Raw genomic sequence first — 19,935 nt, 5'->3', positions numbered from 1 at the left:
CAGCCGAACAGGACTTTTGATCAATATTGATTGATCTTTAATTATTCATAAACAACTTGAGAGGATGTAAAATTAAAGTTTTTACAGATAAAAGCTCTCCTGTCCTTTTAGTTCAAAACATGGTCTACAAATGTGGTTTACATCTTTGGGTAATTTTCTGTCCATAGGGTAAAATTCAGTGAAGCATGTTCCATTATCTAATTTTTAGCTCGGCTGTTTTCAGAGAAAACCCGAGGTATTGTCATTGCCAGCTCGTCCACTGTTCGTGTCGTGCTAAAACCTTAACATTGGCTCTAAAATCAAAGTGCTATATCCACCTACAACTTTAAAACTTCATATGTAGCTGCACCTTGATGAGTTCTACATGCCACACCCATGTTTGGGTCACTATAGGTCAAAGGTCAAGGTCACTGTGACCTCTAATATAAAACTTTAGCATAGGCCCTAAAATCAAAGTACTTCCACCTACAACTTTAAAACGTCATATGTAGCTGCACCTTAAGGAGTTCTACGCACCACACCCATTTTTGGGTCACTAGGTCAAAGGTCAAGGTCACTGAGACCTCTAATATAAAATATTAACATAAGCTCTAAATTCAAAGCTTTCATTTATTCAAAACTGCACCCACAGTCGAGCGTTGGCAGCCGCTATGCGTTGCTTTTGTTATCAATAGAGACTTAAGGCTAACAACTTTTGTAATAATGTTTAAGTCTGCATAAGACATTATCACATATACATGTTTACATGTATTTTAATTTGCATGAAAGACTGAAATCCCATTTGGATCATGAACATTGTAATATACCCAGGGTTTTTTTTTAGAAGAAGGGGAAGACGCTGGACGCTGGGTAAAAGGGGAAAATAGAGCGCGAAAGAAACTTATTTGGGGAAAAAATAAAAACTGTTGATTTCAATGTCTATAACTCACCTACAAACTAAATGTTTATTTTTAGCTCATCTATTTTTTGAAAAAAAATTATGAGCTATTGTCATCACCTTGGCGTCGGCGTCGGCGTTGGCGTCGGCGTCCGGTTAAGTTTTGCGTTTAGGTCCACTTTTCTCAGAAAGTATCAATGCTATTGCATTCAAACTTGGTACACTTACTTACTATCATGAGGGGACTAGGCAGGCAAAGTTAGATAACTCTGGCGTGCATTTTGACAGAATTATGTGCCCTTTTTATACTTAAAAAATGGAAAATTTTGGTTAAGTTTTGCGTTTAGTTCCACTTTTCTCAGTAAGTATCAATGCTATTGCATTCAAACTTGGTACACTTACTTACTATCATGAGGGGACTGGGCAGGCAAAGTTAGATAACTCTGGCATGCATTTTGACAGAATTATGTGCCCTTTTTATACTTAGAAAATTGACAATTTTGGTTAAGTTTTGTGTTTAGGTCCATTTTATTCCTTAAGCATCAAAGCTATTGCTTTCATACTTGCAACACTTACTAACTATCATAAGGGGACTGTGCAGGCAAAGTAATGTAACTCTGACTGGCATTTTGACAGAATTATGTGCCCTTTTTATACTTAGAAAATCGAAAATATGATTAAGTTTTGTGTTTAGGTCCACTTTATTCCTACAGTATCAAAGCTATTGCTTTCATACTTGCAAGATTTATGAACTATCATAAGGGGACGGTGCAGGCAAAGTTATGTAACTCTGACTGGCATTTGGACGGAATTATGGGCCCTTTATACTTAGAAAATTGAAAATTTGGTTAAGATTTATGTTTTGGTCACTCTTCCCCTAAAGTATCATAGATACTGCTTTCATACTTGGAACACTCACAAACTATCATAAGGGTACAGTAAAAGGACAAGTTGCATAACTCTGGTTGTCATTGTTACGGAATTATGGCCCTTTTTTGACTTAGTAACTTTTAATATATGGTTAAATTTTGTGTTTCGATCCACTCGAAGTATCAAGGCTATTGCTTTCAAACTTCAAATACTTACATGCTATCATGAGGTTACTGTACCTGGCAACTTGAATTTTACTTTGACCTTTGAATGACCTTGACTCTCAAGGTCAAATTATTAAATTTTGCTAAAATTGCCATAACTTCTTTATTTATAATTAGATTTGATTGATACTTTGATGAAACTACTCTTACCTGACATACCACTATAGACTTCACCCAAACCATCCCCCGTGCCCTCCCCCCCCTCCCCCCCTCCCCCCCCCCCCAATTTTTTTTAATTTTTTTTTTTTTTTTTTTTTTTTAAGATCATCTCACAAATGACCACCACACCCTCACACTATACCCCCACCCCACCCCCCCCACCCCACCCCACCCCCCAAATTTTTTTTTTTTTATTTTTTTTTTTTTTTAAGATCATCTCACAAATTATCACCACACCCTCACACTATACCCCCCCCCCCCCCCCCGATTTTTTTTTTTTTTTTTTTTTTTTTTTTTCGCTTTTTTGGAAGATAATGTAATAAATGTCCACAACCCCACACTATACACCCCTCTTCACTCCACTCCTCCCTCCTTTGTGATTGAAAATGAGAGTCCCTTCACCTTTAAAAAGAAAATAGATGAGCGGTCTGCACCCGCAAGGCGGTGCTCTTGTTAGAAAAAGAGGCATGTCTCTGACCTTTTTGTTCTTAAACACATGAACAAGTATTATATTAAAGTCAAAGTCCTAAATAAAGTTGCAGGGGTAGATCTAATAATGGGAAATGTTTTCAACTGGGGCCGGGGGACGATGTTAATATTGTGATTTCAATTTCATGATGAATGGGTAGATGATTAAGATCTGCTACAGTATTGGAAGGATAAGGTGCGGCAGCTGCCGATTATGTACTTTCACTTTCACAATGTTCGATGTTTATTACATGTACCTCCGAGTTCTGCTGGGTTTCAACGGTTTTTGATGATTCATTCTTAGAAAATGCGTCGACGCAATTAATATTTTCCGAGTCCGAACGTTTTATTTCGTTCGTGTATGAACGCCAATTGTGAGACTTTTTTCTGTTTTAAAGTTTATATCTTGGCTTTCACATAACCCGGATGAAAATTCGACTGGTTTTCGGTAATTAATTGACAAACGCCATTCTCGCGCAAGACCGGAATCCAGTAAAATAGTCCCATGATTAATACGATTAGTTGCCCGGTTTCCATTACGTAATTTAAGAGCTATATTTAGAATCACTGGTATTCCCAGATTTGAGTGTTCGTCAGGAGAGAGAGAGAGAGAGAGCGAGATCGTTGTACACGGTACAAATTGGATAAGTGTCGACTTCCCAAAAGAAAAAAACATTTCTTTGAGGGTAAAATATTATATATTGGTGAAAAATTACATTTTTGGAGGGGAAATTGTATTTTTAGGGGAAAAATTCTGGTAGGGGAAGACGCCGAATATCTGTGTCACTTTCTTAGTAAAAACCCCTGATACCTGAAAGGACTTAATACATGAGCCTTGACATTACAATTTGTCATTGATATTGACTCTTTTGTCTGCATATTGCGAAACAGATTGTAATAGGTAATAGAACACAATTTTATTTGAGCGTTAAGCCAAGTATGTCGCTGTTTAATGCGTTACAGATTTTGAACTTTAGTGTGTCCTAAAATATTAGACAGCGGATATTAAGAATGGTATTGTGCATGTCTGACACTTGCAATTATGACATTATAATTAATGGCAGTTTTTGTTTCATTTGTAAAGTGTATTCGGAATGGTAAGGATTTTAAAGTTGCATCAAAGGAAGTGTGTGCAAAAACATATCAGACATATTTATTCCGAATATTAACCTGAAAACACCTACATACGTATTTTTACGCATTTGTAGTCAATTAGAAAGTTAAATATTACTTACAGGGGTGGCGAAATCTCAAAAAACTATACTTGTCCACGGACAACCATTTAGGAAATTTAACTTGCCCGTTGCTGAACTACATTTGTCCATTAATGTTTATATAAATTATAAACGCATTTATTGATTAATGTTAAATAATGTGGAATATATCAAAATGAGTATGATTTGCTTGTTTTGTTTATAATTGTATTTCAATGGTACATTCATTATAGCAGTATATTATAAACAATATAAAGACTTTCTCAAACTTCAAATCTTGCGAAGCTAGTGTTATTAAAACATGTTCTGAACATAAGTACATTGTAATCTTAACAAATTAAACTAGTCCAATATGTGGACCTCATCAGACTGAGGCTCCGCTACTGGTAGCAATTTGATTATATAAACTGGTAACCATTGAAAATCGGTTAGCCAAGTTTCTTGAAAAGTTCTGGTGCGTTCACTTAGTTCATATTTTTTATCATAATCTTTCTTAGTTTTTTGGGAGCTCCGGGTTTCTGCTCCGTTGTTGAAGATTAAAAAAAAAGTTTCATCTATACCATTTAAGTCGTCTTAAATAACAAGGTAGACCGTGTTTTGATTATCTTAGATTGATACTTTTTATTTCCGTCTGATTGTAAAAATAAAGAAACCAGTCTGTACACTTTCTAACAGTCGGGCCGAATGTTGAAAATGCGGCATGCAGCTCCCGGTCTCATATAGAATAAAGGAGATCACTGCCCAGGAAAGTGCAGGTATTTTAGCTTGATTGCTCCGCAAATAGCACTGACAATGTAATCGCGTGTCAACATCCGGTTTTGTAAAACTTAATAACGGCTTTAATGCAATGTATTTTTGTATACCTGGATGCGACTTTTAAAAAACTTGTTGTCCACAGACAACTTAATTGAAAAAAAGCAGTTGCCCAGACAAGCAAATGTACGACTCGGGCAACTCGGACATTTGATTTCGCCACCCCTGACTTAAGACCGTTCTTACTAGATTCAAGTTTTAAAGGCTTCAGTTCCAACCCTAAGATACTGATGAGCAGCAAACAGCATAAAACCTGAACAGACTTCGAATTAATGGCAGGCTGTTCTGGTTGTATGCTGTTTGCACATAGAGATTTTCACTTTGCTTCTGAGAGGGAAAGGGTTAATTTAAGAAAAACAAATGAATTTGGCATTATCTGACATCACAGCCTGCATGATGAAGAAACTTTACATTTCATAGACCTAAGGTTACAGTTGGCTTGCATTCAAGTAAAAAACACTGTTATGTTTCAGGAACATGTGTGATCTCTGCAAACTGCATCCTTACAGAAATAGATAATTTCATACAATGAATTATTTATGCTTTTATGTTTATGTAAAGCTCATATCTACAATTCAAAAATATGCATTAACAAATTAATGGCCAGGGGTTTCACTTAAGTAATAACGCCAACAATTGGTACCACTCTATTAGGCTATGTACATGTAAATTAAGCTTCTTCTATATGCCAGGCAATACCTTAATGGGGGCTTTTCATAGATTTTAGCATGTTTTGAAGTTTGTCATTAAAATGCTTAAAAATTGATAAATGTAAACATTGAATCTAAAAAGCTCCAGTAAAAAAAAAAAAGAATGAAATTAAAGAAAGAAAAAAAAGTAACCCTCAAACCACCGACCCCTGGAGTAAAAGTCTATTAATGCTAAATAGACCACTTGGCCATCCGTGCTCATACAACAAGAGATGTATTCTATACTTTATATTAGCAATTTTCATAGTATCACAAAATATAACAACAACAACAGAACTCTCAAAATTATTCAATCGTTTCGATTTGCAACGCTTTATAATTTTCAGGTTTTTAAATCATCAAAAGATGCAAATAATGGCTATTTTAGAGCATATAGTAAATGTTCAGTAATACTGTTTCCTCACAAATATCTTAACTACAACGAAAAATGTGTGAATCTGAAACAATTTTTTTTAATTTGGTCAATTTACCAAAACGTGAAAAGGCCCCTTTAAAATTGAAATTCCCAGGAAATCATGAAACGCATTTTCGCAAAGGATTCTTCTTTCATTCAGGATGTAAAAAGTCAATCCCATAATTATAATTTTTAACCAGGTTTTCCGAAGGAAAAAAATGGTTATTAGATTGGCGAATGCGGGCGGGCTGGCTGGCGGGCTGGCGGAATAAGCTTGTCCGGGCCATAACTATGTCGTTCATTGTCAGATTTTAAAACCATTTGGCACATTTGTTCACCATCATTGGACAGTGTGTTGGCGAAATAATTACGTCGATATCTCCAAGGTCAAGGTCACACTTTGAGTTCAAAGGTCAAAAATGGCCATAAATGAGCTTGTCCGAGCCATAACTATGTCGTTCATCGTCAGATTTTAAAATCATTTGGCACATTTGTTCACCATCATTGGACGGTGTGTCGCGCGAAATAATTACGTCGATATCTCCAAGGTCAAGGTCACACTTTGAGTTCAAAGGTCAAAAATGGCCATAAATGAGCTTGTCCTGGCCATAACTATGTCATTCATTGTGAGATTTTAAAATCATTTGGCACATTTGTTCACCATCATGGGACGGTGTGTCCCACGAAAGAATCACGTCAATATCTCCAATGTCAAGGTCGCCACGACTAAAAATAGATTTTAAAAAAAATTACAAAGGGGGTTAATTTTTTTTGGTCATTTCAAAAGTTCAGTTTGAGTTTTCTCCCTTTATCAGATTTTTTTTTCACAATGAAAACCTGGTTTTGTGACAATTTTGTCCCTTGTTAATATTTGACATCCTTGATCCATAAATTATATTTGATTGGTTCACACGTATTATATATCATGAGCAAGCAACATAAGCAGATTATGTTTTAATGGTAATGGGTGTATATTTGATCTGTTTTAGATGAAACTTGCATACAGTGTTTTTGTATTGAAAAGTTGATTGTGTACATGTTGCAGCTATAAATTTAAGGTACAAAGAGCATGTTTATTTGGGAAAGTCGTATTCATGCAGGGTACAATGAACTATATATATATATATAACTGCTTTGAACTTAATTGCCCATTCAAACTCTTTGGTCTTAAGTGCAAAATGGCGTAAATAATGATTCATCTCTTAACCTTTGGGCTAAGTGTTAATATGTTTACATATTTAAAAAAAACACAGATTTACTGTCAAAGTAAGCTGAAATTCTTATATTTTGATTGGTAAAACCGTAAAACTGTTAACCCTTGCATGCTGGGAAATTTGTCGTCTGCTAAAATGTCATCTGCTGAATTTCTAAATTTAGCATTTTCTTCGATTTTTTCAAAGAATATTATCAGAATAGCAAACAGTTTGGATCCTGATGAGACGCCACGTTCTGTGGCGTCTCATCTGGATCTAAGCTGTTTGCAAAGGCCTTCAAAATTGGGCTCCCGCACTGAAAGGGTTAAACAGGGGAATGTTACATTTAAGCCTATGATATAAATATAGTTGTAATATCCAGTCTGTTAAAATCTCTAAGTCCTTTGTGGTTCGTTTGTTTGCAGGGTTCTATCAATTCTTTTTCAGTTGAATATAGACTTGTGTATGCTGAAAATTGTTACACTGAATGCAAATATAGTTATTTGAGAATGCACACTCATTGCAAACTTAGTTAATAAGGAAACAGGTTGACAGCTACAAGGATATGATATAATCTGTCAGGCCAACAGAGGTAAAAATGTTAGTTGTATAAAGTATGTGACAAACAATGTTTAAAAAACTAATTGAGTATCACCAATAAATAAATGAATTTCGACGAACATAGAATACATGAGGCCTGCCAATTCATGTCATTGCAAACTTGATTACAGTACTAACCCTTCTCGAAAAAGTGCACTTAATGCGCATTTAATGCGCATTAAAGCGCATGTTATTGGCACCGTATTTTTTGCTGAAAAAAATATGGTGCCAATAACATGCGCTTTAAAGCGCATTTAACTAAACAAGTGCATTTTTCTGTTCAAATAATACACTTTTTGAGTGTATAAATGCACTTTTGTGTGTATTTTAAAGTGTACTTTAGTGTTTTTAAGTGAATTAATACGCTTAAGTGTATTTAAGTGTATTAATTCGCTTACCGTTTTTTTTTGTTCCCCAAAAAGTACACTTGAAGCGTATTTTAAGCGTTTTAATTTACTTAGGAAAACATGAAAAAATACACTTAAATACGCTCATGTGTATTTTTTGAAAAAAATACGCTCTAGTGTATTTTTTGAAAAATTTGGGGAAAAAAATACGCTCAAGTGTATTTTTTTTTTAAATACGCTCTAGTGTATTTTTTGAAGAAAAAAAAACGCTCAAGTGTATTTTTAGTGTATAAAGTGCACTTAAGTGTATCTTTGAAAATGTCTATTAAAAAAACATTCATTTGGATATGAAAAGTGGCCGGTTTAAATATGATCTGAGAGAACAACAGCAAATAAACTTTGAAATAAACACATTTATTCACATAAATCATTTTAAAATAAACAAGTAGTTAAGGCCATTCTATGGGTGCTTAAAATCTTTTCCGCTTTCCTCTGCAACTGCTTCCCCCTGTCCCTATACTTTTTGGTTTACATTGTTCCATACAAAGAATGCATTGAAAAAAAACATGTCAATATACAATTTTTTCAAACAATATCACAATAAATAACAATGGCAAATAAAATATGTTGAAAGACAAAGACATACATGTAGGCTTACCAAATTGTCAAATAGCAAAATAGTTTTTTTTAAATCTTTCTCAATCCTCACATGGTTTTTAATATTGTTAAAGATTTTTTCTTGCCAAACTTGTAATGTGGCGCACAAATTATGTAAGTTTTTCGAGTTTATATGAAAAAACCTAAAATGACATCAAAGATAATTCGTTCTTATTATTAAATATATAAGCACTATGGACATGAAAGCACATTTGAGATCTACATAACTTTCCAAACTTGGAAATATATCATGGTTCCCGCTGTCGATCGCCATTGGCGCCAATTGCGACAAAATAAAAAATCTGGCGACAAAATTTCGTAAATGGCGATTTTAAAAAAATCGGCATTTTTCTGCGTTCATATTTTCTTAAAATGACAAAAGACGCTGTGTTTACCAGCCGCTTTACGGCAGTCGTAATACTATAGATTTCCATGGTGTAAGCGATACAGCTGTAATCAATGGAGCGTGGTGCTGACTGCCGACTACCGCAAAGTGGAATGTTATGGTGATAATTGCGATTATTTGGGGTGTTGTTGCAAGTTATCTTAATTGGTCGGCAGTTTTATTGCTTCAGAGATAAGGCAATATTGAAATATACCGACTTTGCGCTTAAATGTGAAGTGTTTTTCACAGTGTTCGAAGCAGATTCAAGACCGTTAAATTGACAACAATGACAATCAAAAAGGTAAGTATCGATTGTTTTTAGAAAAATCGGTGTAATTATAGAAAATAGTAAAACATTTTACATCTATTGGTTCTATTTAAACGGTGACATATTGCTGTTTCACTCGTCAAAATGGCAAGTTCAGAGTGTAAAACGACTTTTAGAAAGTGAACATTAGATGCTGCTTATTTTGAGACTCATTCAAAATGCAAACGTTCCCACCGCTATTGTTCACCAGCTAACAAACAAAAACCAAACAAAGACAGTTGTTTATCAGAATTTCATTTCCTTCAATATGATTTCCAACACACAATCTATGCTGTGTGAACTCTTTATATCCTCAACACTTATCAATTCATTCACTACCGGATGTACCTTAAAAAAAAAGGTAAACATAGTTTAGCACATGGAAATCAATTTGACATTTGATATACACAAATGCTTATTTTATTTGACTGTTGTGTTAAGGGCTCTATGTAGTAGATCATATGCTACCACACATTTATATTATTTATATACTTCACATTCATTGATTATTATTAGTATTATATTAATATTATATTTCCCTTTTTGTATTTTCAGAATACCACAAAGCTTCTGAAGCACCAAAACTGTGGCAACATATTCAGGCTGCTAAGAAGGTGTCAATCAACAAGAGTTACAACTGATTGAATGTGCCTTTATTTAATTAACAATGTTAAATGTGTTGTTATTATTAATACTACTGTTATTAAATCAATTCCTTTAACATACTGTAAATGCTCAGTTTTTGTTTGTATTATAATAACATGATCTTCATTGCCCAAATGTAGCCCCAGTGTGGCGACAACTTTTTAAATTTGGCGAAAGTAAGTGGCGACAACTTTTGAAAGCCCAGAGGGAACCCTGTATATACAACCATTTACAACTATTTACTCACAAGTTATCTCAGTTTTAACTATAAAGGGGACATATCAACAGCTAGAACAGTATTTTATAGTCTGAAATAGATTTATTTATTAAAAATAACGTTATAAATAATTTCTAAACACAAACACTTTCAGAGGGTAAGAGAGACATTCGGAGGCCGTGGGAAAATCTTAGGAGTGACACAAATTCAAATAAACTTGTAATGTGTCGCAAAAATTATGTAAGTTTCTTGAGTTTATATATCTAAAAAAAATACATTAAAGATAATTCATTCTAATTATTAAATTTATAAGCATATGGACAATGAAACGCACACTCGCTAGGTTTTGGCAAACAATAACCTGCTCAGTAAGTTTTTGTGGGTTTTTGGCAAGGTGGTTTCCTGTGGGTTAAAACACTTTTTTGTATTAAAGTATGTTAAAGTCTTTTACAATTTTGTGCTGATATGTTTCAGTAAAAAAAGTAATAGCCCCATACAGTTTTAAGGGAAAAAAACACAATGTGCAGGAAAATCATCTTTATAACACAAACAAATATGAACATAAGAATTGTACACTTCATTATAAAATGAGGCATTTGTGGAAGATTGTATGGAAAAAACGATTAACCGCAGTGTTCCGCAGTGGGTCAATATATTTAGATCGCAGCTGCTGCAGAGAACTAGGTCACAGCTGTTGGGGGTACCTGAACCGCAGTGGCCGGAGGAACCTGGACTTCAGCATTTGGAGACACCTTGACCGAATATGGTGGTGGGACCAGTAGTCCAGTACAGCAGCCATTTGAGAACACGACCGCAACCGCCAGGGGGACCTGGATGGCAGCCAGTGCCTAGACCTGATCTTGGCAGCTGGAGGGACCTGGAAAGCAGCAGGCGAGACCGGAAAAGCAGGGGCTGGAGTGACATCTACCACTGATGTTGCTTGTGTCCTTCTCTTCTTAAGGATCTTGAATGCGTATTGATCTGCAAAAGATAAACATGATATCACACACTATCAAAAGGGCGAGGCATTCTTCATACTTGTTAAATTGTAAGGTTTTTGTTTCACTTAACTATGAAATATTGCTGTAATGGTAATCTTGTTGCGATTATAATTAGAAATTTAAATCAATGCAATTTTGTTTGCTTGTTGTTTTTGTTTGTTTATTTTTGCAATTTTTTAATCCTGTGATCACATGTGACTAAACTCTTATCATCAAAGAAATAGCGTTTTGTAGACAATACAGTTTGAAAATGAACTAAGATGCGTGGTCTCATTTGGCTGTCTGGACTGGCTGGAAGTGTGATGCATTTTAAATGCAATAACCTGTATAGTTTTACCTCTCATCAAATCCAGCTTTTCTTAGTCAAGCACAGCCCACTCTCCTGCTTCACTCTAGTTGGCCAACTCTTGAAGGGTAAAAACCTGGTGTTAAAGTCCATACATCAGTCAGTATCCCCCTGTTTCTTCCTTTTTAAGCAGGTGATAATGCACATTCTTTCCTTGGGGCAAGAGTTTTACCTTTAAAATCAAAATATAAAAGTTCTCATTGAAATATGAGGGAAAGAAGTCCATTCAGTAATGACCAGACTTAGCTATAAATAAAGTTTAAGATGACAATAACCATAAAACACAGCCATAATAATTCACTGTACACAACATTAACACTTTTTAATTTGTATATTTATCTATTTTTGTTTCAATTGTTGTTAGTTTTCCTTAAAATTACAATGCATTTACTTATCCTTATACCAGAGACAATACATAAACATGATAATGATCATAATTAATTCAATGAACTTAATTAAAAAAGGGATGCAGAAATAAAAATACAAACCTGTTACAACTGTTCTTCAGTATCCAGCCACTTTGGACCTCCTTTGATTTACTACATTGTAGTAAATACACTTTGTTTTCATCACACAATACTTCATGCTGACAGTATTTCAAGACATTTGACACTACAAGTACAATTTAAAATCTTAATTTGCTAAATCATGTCTAAAAATGTAGCTCATTATCAGTTGCTGACACCTGCTTGTTTAAACAAATTTTACTTCCTGTGCCCTAAACCAATCAAAAGTGGCTTGTTTTCAAAACAAAAACTATCAACCAATCAAAAGTATGCAGATGATATGCACCCCTTTGTTAGGCATTGCTGCATCACTGATAAGAGATTAGTGTTTATGATGCATATTTGATTTAATTGGGGGAGAGCTGATCTTTTATCTGTTGTGTCAGCTTGAGATATATCTACTGATAAAGGCAAATTTCAACACCAAAATATTTATGGAATAATACACATCACTGATAACAATTCTTCTCTTTGTGACCTTAAATTGAATATCATTACTGAGAAATCTGTTTATTGTTTATGAAATCACAAATTACAATACATGCACATAACCCTTAGCATATTATATTTATTTGTGAATATTTCAATTTGACATACTGAAAGGTGTTAGAAAATTATAATTCTATTATAAATATTATTTTAATTGCCTTTAAAAAATGTGTTTAGTAGACAATGTGGTAGATATTAATTTTATTTGGGTTAAATATCAGTATAAGAAATTTGAGAAAATATAATTTAAATATTAAAAATATTGAAAGTGTCAAAAACATTATGTGGGCTTGCCAGAAGCCCACATAATATTTTTGACACGTTCAATATTTTTAATAGGTGACCCACAGCCTGATTTAGTTGAACTTGTGCTTTTTAAAGCTGTTAAGCATTGTTGTTAAAAAATTTATTATGAATAGTATTATTTTCTTGATGTTTTCAAATAATCAATAAACATTTGATAATGTCATACATAACACTTGTATTTGTGTTGTTTTTGTAAATACTACAAAATTTTTACTACTAATATATAATGTATGAAAAGTATAAAATATGATCAGACCCAGAAAAGATACACTTATTAATACACTTAAATACGCTTAAATTGAAAAGACACACTGTCTTGGAAAAGATATAGTTAAAAATACACTTCCATTGAAAAGACGCACTCAATCATATAAAAGTACAGAAAAAATACACTTGGCAATTCAAAAGATTATGAAAAAACGCGCTCTAATTTCGAAAAATACACTTTAATGCACTTAAGTGTACTTTTAAAACGAAAGACGCAGAAAAAATACACTTTTTTGGAGAAAGCGCAGAATAAATGCACTTCTTAAAGTGTATTTTGTTAAAAAGCGTATTTTATTTCGAGAAGGGAAGTGACAGTAATTTTGTACATGTGTAATATAATTGTGTCATATATGAAGTGATTTCAACTGTCAAAAGATGTATATGATTTGCAATTATCAGCTAATTAGTAATAAAATTCGGAAAACACTCAGAAAGTGCATTTTGTCATGACATATAGGTTTATAATACGATAATTTCAGTATATAATTTGATGAATAAAGTTGTTAACATTTAATAAAGATATTCATATGTATTTGCATGTTGTGGCGTGTTATAATTGTAAGGAGTGCCATAAAGACAATAATAAATATATGTAATTTATATGATTCACATTCTTACAAGAAGCAATGAAAAACCCATTTATTTGATCATAATTTAATTGATTACACAAGCTACAATCTTTGCCTCAGATATTTAACACATGATAGTTAGGTTATCTAAAACCTATTTAAGTTTATGTAGTTCTGTTTAATATCACTATATAATGACAAGAATCTTATACTATCAAGATAATTTTACATATATTTATTATACATATGAGATGATACACATTGTCAATTTATGATAATTTAAATTGAGGTCATTCAGTAATCAGGTCATAATACACATGTACATGCATGTTCAATTTAATTTTCACAAATTAATGTCAATGTTATTGTGAAATAAAGCTTTACATACGTACATTTGAAAAAATTTCTAATAATAAAATTACATTTTTTCAGTCCTTGACTTATTTTATTTGTGAATTTGAATTATTAGTCTTTAAAGTTTTTTTAATCATATTTGGGTTTTAATAAAGCCATTTATACATGATGGGCAGTGTACGAGTGATTAATAAACTGAGAAGCTTTTTTCTGTGTATAAACATACTAGTGGTAAAATACTGAGTCTATGCCTTGAGCTCACTTTTCTGAGATCCTTTACTGTGCAATACAAATTCTCAAACGAGCGCACTTCACTCTGAGGGCCTTAAAGGGACTGTCAACCACGAATGACGAAAAAAGAAAAGTTTTAATATACCGTATTTTTTTACATTTGTTAGTTTATATTGATTAAAATATATCACAACTGGTATATTACATTACTTGAAAAAGTTCATATTTTCAGTTTATTCGGTAATAAAATTTCGCGATGTGAAATCGAAAGTACATCGCGAAAATAGGTGACATAACGATTTACACACTATAAATAACGCAAGTAGATTGATCATTTTATATATAAAATATATTCAATTCACTACGCATGCACAGTTTGCATTTCTGGGTTTACAACGTGTCCATGATGATCAATCTACTGGCGTTATTTATAGTAAACTGGTAGTTTTGTAACCTGGTAGACATACCCAGTAAAATTTATTACAAAATATACAGAAAATATGAAAACTTAACAACTTTTTTCAAGTAACGTAACATACCAGTCGTGATATTTTAATAAATATAAAATAATAATTGTAAAAAAATACGGTCTTTTACAACTTTTCTTCGTTGTCGTGGTTGACAGTCCCTTTAATTCTTATATCATCGTCATAATAATAATTTATTAACCGCATCAGAGTTAATGAATGGAATTTTTGCAATTTCCCAATAGGCACCTTGATTTTGAGGGAAAAAAAACAACACCCCAAAAACATATTTTATATAATCAGTGTAAATCACATGTTCAAAACTAATATTTTATAAAGTTAAAAAAAGTAAACAATCTTTGGACACCATTAATAACAAAAATCACCTCTTTCACATTGCTATATTTTTAGGTACCAAGGAAATACTGAAGGGCATATCTGGCCAGTTTAAATGCGGAGAACTCACAGCCATCATGGGCCCATCTGGTGCAGGAAAGAGCTCCCTCATGAATATCCTGGCTGGATACAGGTAAGAAATACTTTAAGGGTGGTGCGGTTGTCGAGTGGTCACTCTGGTCTACCATTCCAGAGGTCCCCGGTTCAATTCTTATCTGGGGCACTGGAATTTCAGAAATGCTTCAAGTGTTTCCCACCCAACTAGAGATGTACTGGTATGAAACCCAGGTAATTCTTGCGTGTATCGGTGCTATACACTGAGCACATAAAAGAACAAAGGGATCTATTCGCAAAGAGCTAGGATGTCGCACTCGGATTCCTTGTATCTCAATACTGTCTCTTCTGCTTGCTGTCTCTTCAGCAAAAGCCAAAAGTACCCAATTGGAAATACATGTAAGTGACTGCAAAGTCAAAAGAAATACATACAATTCATACTCTCCTTGTTCAGGTATCGAATAGAAATAATATTGTCCCTTAATGGTGGATACTGCTAAGAAATTATATTGTCCCTTGGCCGATACTCATGCTAAGAAATAATTTTGTTGGTTATCGGATACTCCTCAGAAATAATATTGTCCTTTGGAGGACACTGCTTAGAAATAATATTGTCCCTAGGCCGATACTTCTAAGAAATAGCATTGTCCCTGGTCTTACTGTAGACCAGTCCGTTTCTGATCAATAACTTGTCAACGAATTGACCGATTTGCTTGATACTTCAGGTGTGCATTGGCATAGGACAGTAGATGACCGGCATTGAAAATTGGTTCACTAGGTCATAGGTCAAGGTTTAACACTGTCACAATAAGTGTGAGAATTGTTTCCAATCAATAACTCATCAATGAATTGACCAATCAAGTTAATGAATCAATTCTATGAATTGGCTTGATAATTCACATGTGCATTGGCCTTGGACAGTAGATGACCCCTATTGAAATTGGGGTCACTTGGTCAAAGGTCAGGGTCAATGTCACAATAAGTGTGGGAATCGTTTACGATTTATAACTCGTCAACAAATTGACGGATTGGCTTGATACTTCACCTAGCTGTGCATGGGCCTTGGACAGTAGATAATGCCTTTTAAAATTGGGATCACTTTTTCAAAAGTCAAGGTCACTGTGAGATTAATTATAAATTGATTGATGTTGGATATGTCATTCAGGTTTTTTTTCCACTTTTTGGGAAGATAGCCCATGGCTTTGGAATTGGGAATTTTATCGGCATTTTCATGAAATTGGGAAAATAAATTCATTAGCCTTTTTTTCCACACGAAAAGTCCACTGATTAGGGAAATACTAAATTTGATTTAACTCTTAATAATCATTCAATTTAAAAGAAAAAAATCATATAATACTTTGTTAGATGTAATTGAATTAAAATTGAGATAAAATACACATAAGACTTCTTTCTAAAAAAAAAATGGGAATTTTTTGCCACATTTTGGGAAAAAAGTATACTTTTTGGGATTGGGAACATAGCCGAATTTCGGCTATAAAATCGGGTCAAAAAAAACCCTGTCATTAAAGTATTGAGTGAAGGGTGTCAAGGCCTTTATGGGGGCATATGTTTCCGATTGCGGAGCTCTTGTTTAATTTTTTATAGATATTAGAGGTTACAATAGATAAAACTGTTTTCCCATCATTTTTAAAAAGGAAAAAAAGAAGGTTCAGGCTCATCCATGTGCATTTTTCATTGTCTTAGGCATGTCAGCCATGTAATATTGATGTCTGATTTTGTTTTCTTAAAAGGAAGTATAAGATAATCATGACATGTTCTTGGATCTGGGCTCCTTATTCTTTGCACCTGCAAGCTTAAAGGGATCTTTTCACGCTTTGGTAAATTGACAAAATTATAAAAAGTTGTTTCAGATTCGAAAATTTTCGTTTTAGTTATGATATTTGTGAGGAAACAGTAATACTGAACATTTATCATGGTCTAATATAGCCATTATATGCATCTTTTGACGATTTTAAAACCTAAAAATTATAAAGCGTTGCAACGCGAAACGATTGAATAATTTGGAGAGTTCTGTTTTTGTCGTTAAATTTTGTGAAACTACGAAGATTGCTTATATAAGGTATAAAATACGTCAAGTATGTGTACACGGCGGAATAGCTCAGTAGGCTAAAGCGTTTTTACTTCTGGACTCTGGCAGGACTCCAGGGGTCACTGGTTCGAACCCTGCTCCGGGCAATGTTATTTTCCTTTTTTAAATTTTATTCTTGATTTTTTACTGAAGCTTTTACGATCCAATGTTTACATTTATCAATATAAAGCATTTAATGAATAAGTTAAAAAATGCCAAAATCTGTGAAAAGGCCCCTTTAAGATAGTTGCCCATCTAAACAACCAACCATAAATGTTATTTTCTATCCTTACATTTACTTTTACTGATACTTTAAAAACACTGATATGAAATATTTATTAGTGTTTTAACCAGCCATGCAGTTATTATACATCAATAAAATCACGTCTGAAAATAAACCTTCATGTATATAGTCCTCACCTGTTCAGAGAGGTAGAACATGCATGCACCAAGGTCATTTTTCAGTCAAATGTTTAGATATTTTGTATTTCCTGTTTTTGTTAACAATCATGCATGCTGTTGTTAAGTTTCATAGAAACCTGTGAACAAGAGGATGGTAATAGATCTAAAGAGGTGATAATAGCATTTACCAGTAATGCAGTATGTAAAAATTGTTTGTTCAGACTGGTATTGAATTGTTTGGAAACAGAGTCAAATTCTGATCTGCATGATAATTGAACCTGTCTTTACCAGCCCTCCAAAACATTGATTTCCTATAAATTCACTTTGCAGTATAGACAGTTAATAGTCACTTAACTATTATGGCTCTTGGCCATTGTTTGATTGCCTGTTAATACGGCATTTCTTCAAAGATAAACAACTGTTGTTTTGCCTTTAGAAACTTCTATAGTCTGATTTTTATCAAAATTAACATGAGATTCATCAGTTGAATTATTGTTATCCTCTCACTGATAATCATCATCATTATTTTATTCTACCTTTTTCTCTTCCTTCTGATAATCACCATCATCATCATAACCAGCAGCAACCACATTTCTACTAAATATATATAATTGAGACCACTCAATTAAAATAATTGATACACTTTATTTCAAATTTAAAGCATTGTTCTGCTTTAATTTGGATGTGTATTGTCAAAAAATATATTAATTTGTGTTTCAAGTTATAAATGAGTATAATGAAGGTTTTAGAAAAAATATGAACAGCTGTCTATATTCAGTGCAGACTATGTTCATACAATTCTGATTTCATTATTTCAAGTTAAGTATCAAAACAGGTTCTTATTTATCTCTGTCATTGTTTTTGAAAGATAAACTGGAGGAATAAAACACTGTTTGCACGCAAGTGTTAAATTCTTCGCAAGGAATTGTGTATGGAATACATTGATTGTATAACAAATTGCACAGGTATTTTATTGTAAATTTGCTGTGTGCATTTATCTTCTCGTTTCAGTGTTTATAAATGCTGTTTTTTGGAGGGGAAGACATTTACTGAATGCATTTAGCATGATAGTATTCAGTGTTTTTTTTTCCCTTTTCAGATGCCTTGTATCTCTATTTCATTTCCTTAATTCTCTTTCTTTTGTTCTTCATACGTGATCCTTGGCATTAAATTTATTCTCTTTCTTTTATCCCCTTATTTGTTCCTGATCTCTTACACTTATTAATGTCCTGTTTCTTTTATTCTTTCCTTCATTCCTAAATTCATTCCATCTTTCCATGATCACCTCCACCATTACTCCTGAACTCCTGAACTGCATTACTCAATTAATTTCATCATTTCTACCCCCTCTATCCAATATTGGTTTAATCATTCATTAATTATTGACAGCTAGATACACAGTTTAATGGACAAACAAACATGGTAATGAAACTCAGTGATAGAAAATGATTCATATTCGAGTAGATATATCCCCTTAATAATTACATGTAGCACTTTGTATTTCAGTATAATTTCGGTCAATGTGCCTGGTTGTTAAGACTGTATCATGCACAACACACTTGACTTTATCACACAATTTGTTATCAAACATTAGTCCACAAACTGGTTCATTCATGTTCATAAATGTCTCACATGATCAAATGGTAGGAAGATTAAGGCTGCCATTTAATAAAAATGCCTGGCATTGATGCCAACTGGCAACTGCCAAATAAAAGGATGATCAACAAAACACTCATTTCAAAGAATTCATCATTTTCTTGCATAGAGTAATTTACGTAAACATCTGACATTGAATACAATTCCAATAAGCTAGATGAAATACTGTTGCATGTATCAAAGCAATATTTTACGCTACCTCTGGATAAGTTGTAGTTTCAAATCGAGCCAAAGCTTAGTATCTTTGATGTAAAAGCTTTTGTAAGGGCAATAGTGGGTCAACAATATAGTTGAGAAAACACATGTCCTCTCACACAATTACCCGTTGTGTATTTAAATTAAAACTATTTTCGCAATATTGCTTACATAGCCTTGAGTTTAGGGAGATATTGTTGAGTTTGCATTCAGGGAATAACCAGTACCAGGTGTTTTATAATATTGCTTGAGGTGCTTACTGATTGGGGATTGAACCCTTGACCTCGCAGTCTAAAGGAAGACACCATATCTATTGCGCCATTACCATTTCAGTGAACCTTATCATGGGAAATGGTGACAGTCCAACTTGGTGACACAAAAGATTTGATTTAAGTATTTATCTGATTTCAAAGTAATACAGATGGTGCACATTTTGAATTTTAATTACTGCACAGGCTAATATTGAACAACACACATGCATTAAGCCCCTTTATCCCAGAGCAAGGCTCATCCATATTTGCTCATAC

The 19,935-nt window shown here is 33.5% G+C and overlaps 1 protein-coding gene and 2 long non-coding RNA genes across 4 annotated transcripts in view; 2 read left to right on the top strand and 1 right to left on the bottom strand.

Annotated features, from left to right (window-relative positions):
• Positions 1–19,935, top strand: part of LOC127881546 (ATP-binding cassette sub-family G member 1-like) — a 64,442-nt gene that overhangs the window by 13,677 nt on the left and 30,830 nt on the right. For both annotated transcript variants that reach the window (XM_052429520.1, XM_052429521.1), the window contains exon 2: positions 15,028–15,145. In XM_052429520.1, coding sequence (XP_052285480.1) covers positions 15,028–15,145 — 118 coding nt within the window. The remainder of the gene's footprint in view (positions 1–15,027; positions 15,146–19,935) is intronic.
• LOC127881569 (uncharacterized) lies at positions 8,779–9,954 on the top strand. The gene is made up of 2 exons (XR_008050145.1): positions 8,779–9,212; positions 9,774–9,954. It is a non-coding gene; the product is annotated as an uncharacterized LOC127881569 (long non-coding RNA).
• LOC127881564 (uncharacterized) lies at positions 9,855–12,125 on the bottom strand. Its single transcript, XR_008050141.1, has 3 exons — positions 11,916–12,125; positions 11,419–11,599; positions 9,855–11,061 (listed from the first exon to the last, which is right to left on the bottom strand). It is a non-coding gene; the product is annotated as an uncharacterized LOC127881564 (long non-coding RNA).

This window comes from Dreissena polymorpha, chromosome 5 (genome assembly GCF_020536995.1).
Source record: "Dreissena polymorpha isolate Duluth1 chromosome 5, UMN_Dpol_1.0, whole genome shotgun sequence".
Taxonomy (NCBI): domain Eukaryota; kingdom Metazoa; phylum Mollusca; class Bivalvia; order Myida; family Dreissenidae; genus Dreissena; species Dreissena polymorpha.
Note: the sequence above shows the minus strand (reverse complement) of the source record. Positions and strands in the feature narration are given on the sequence as shown.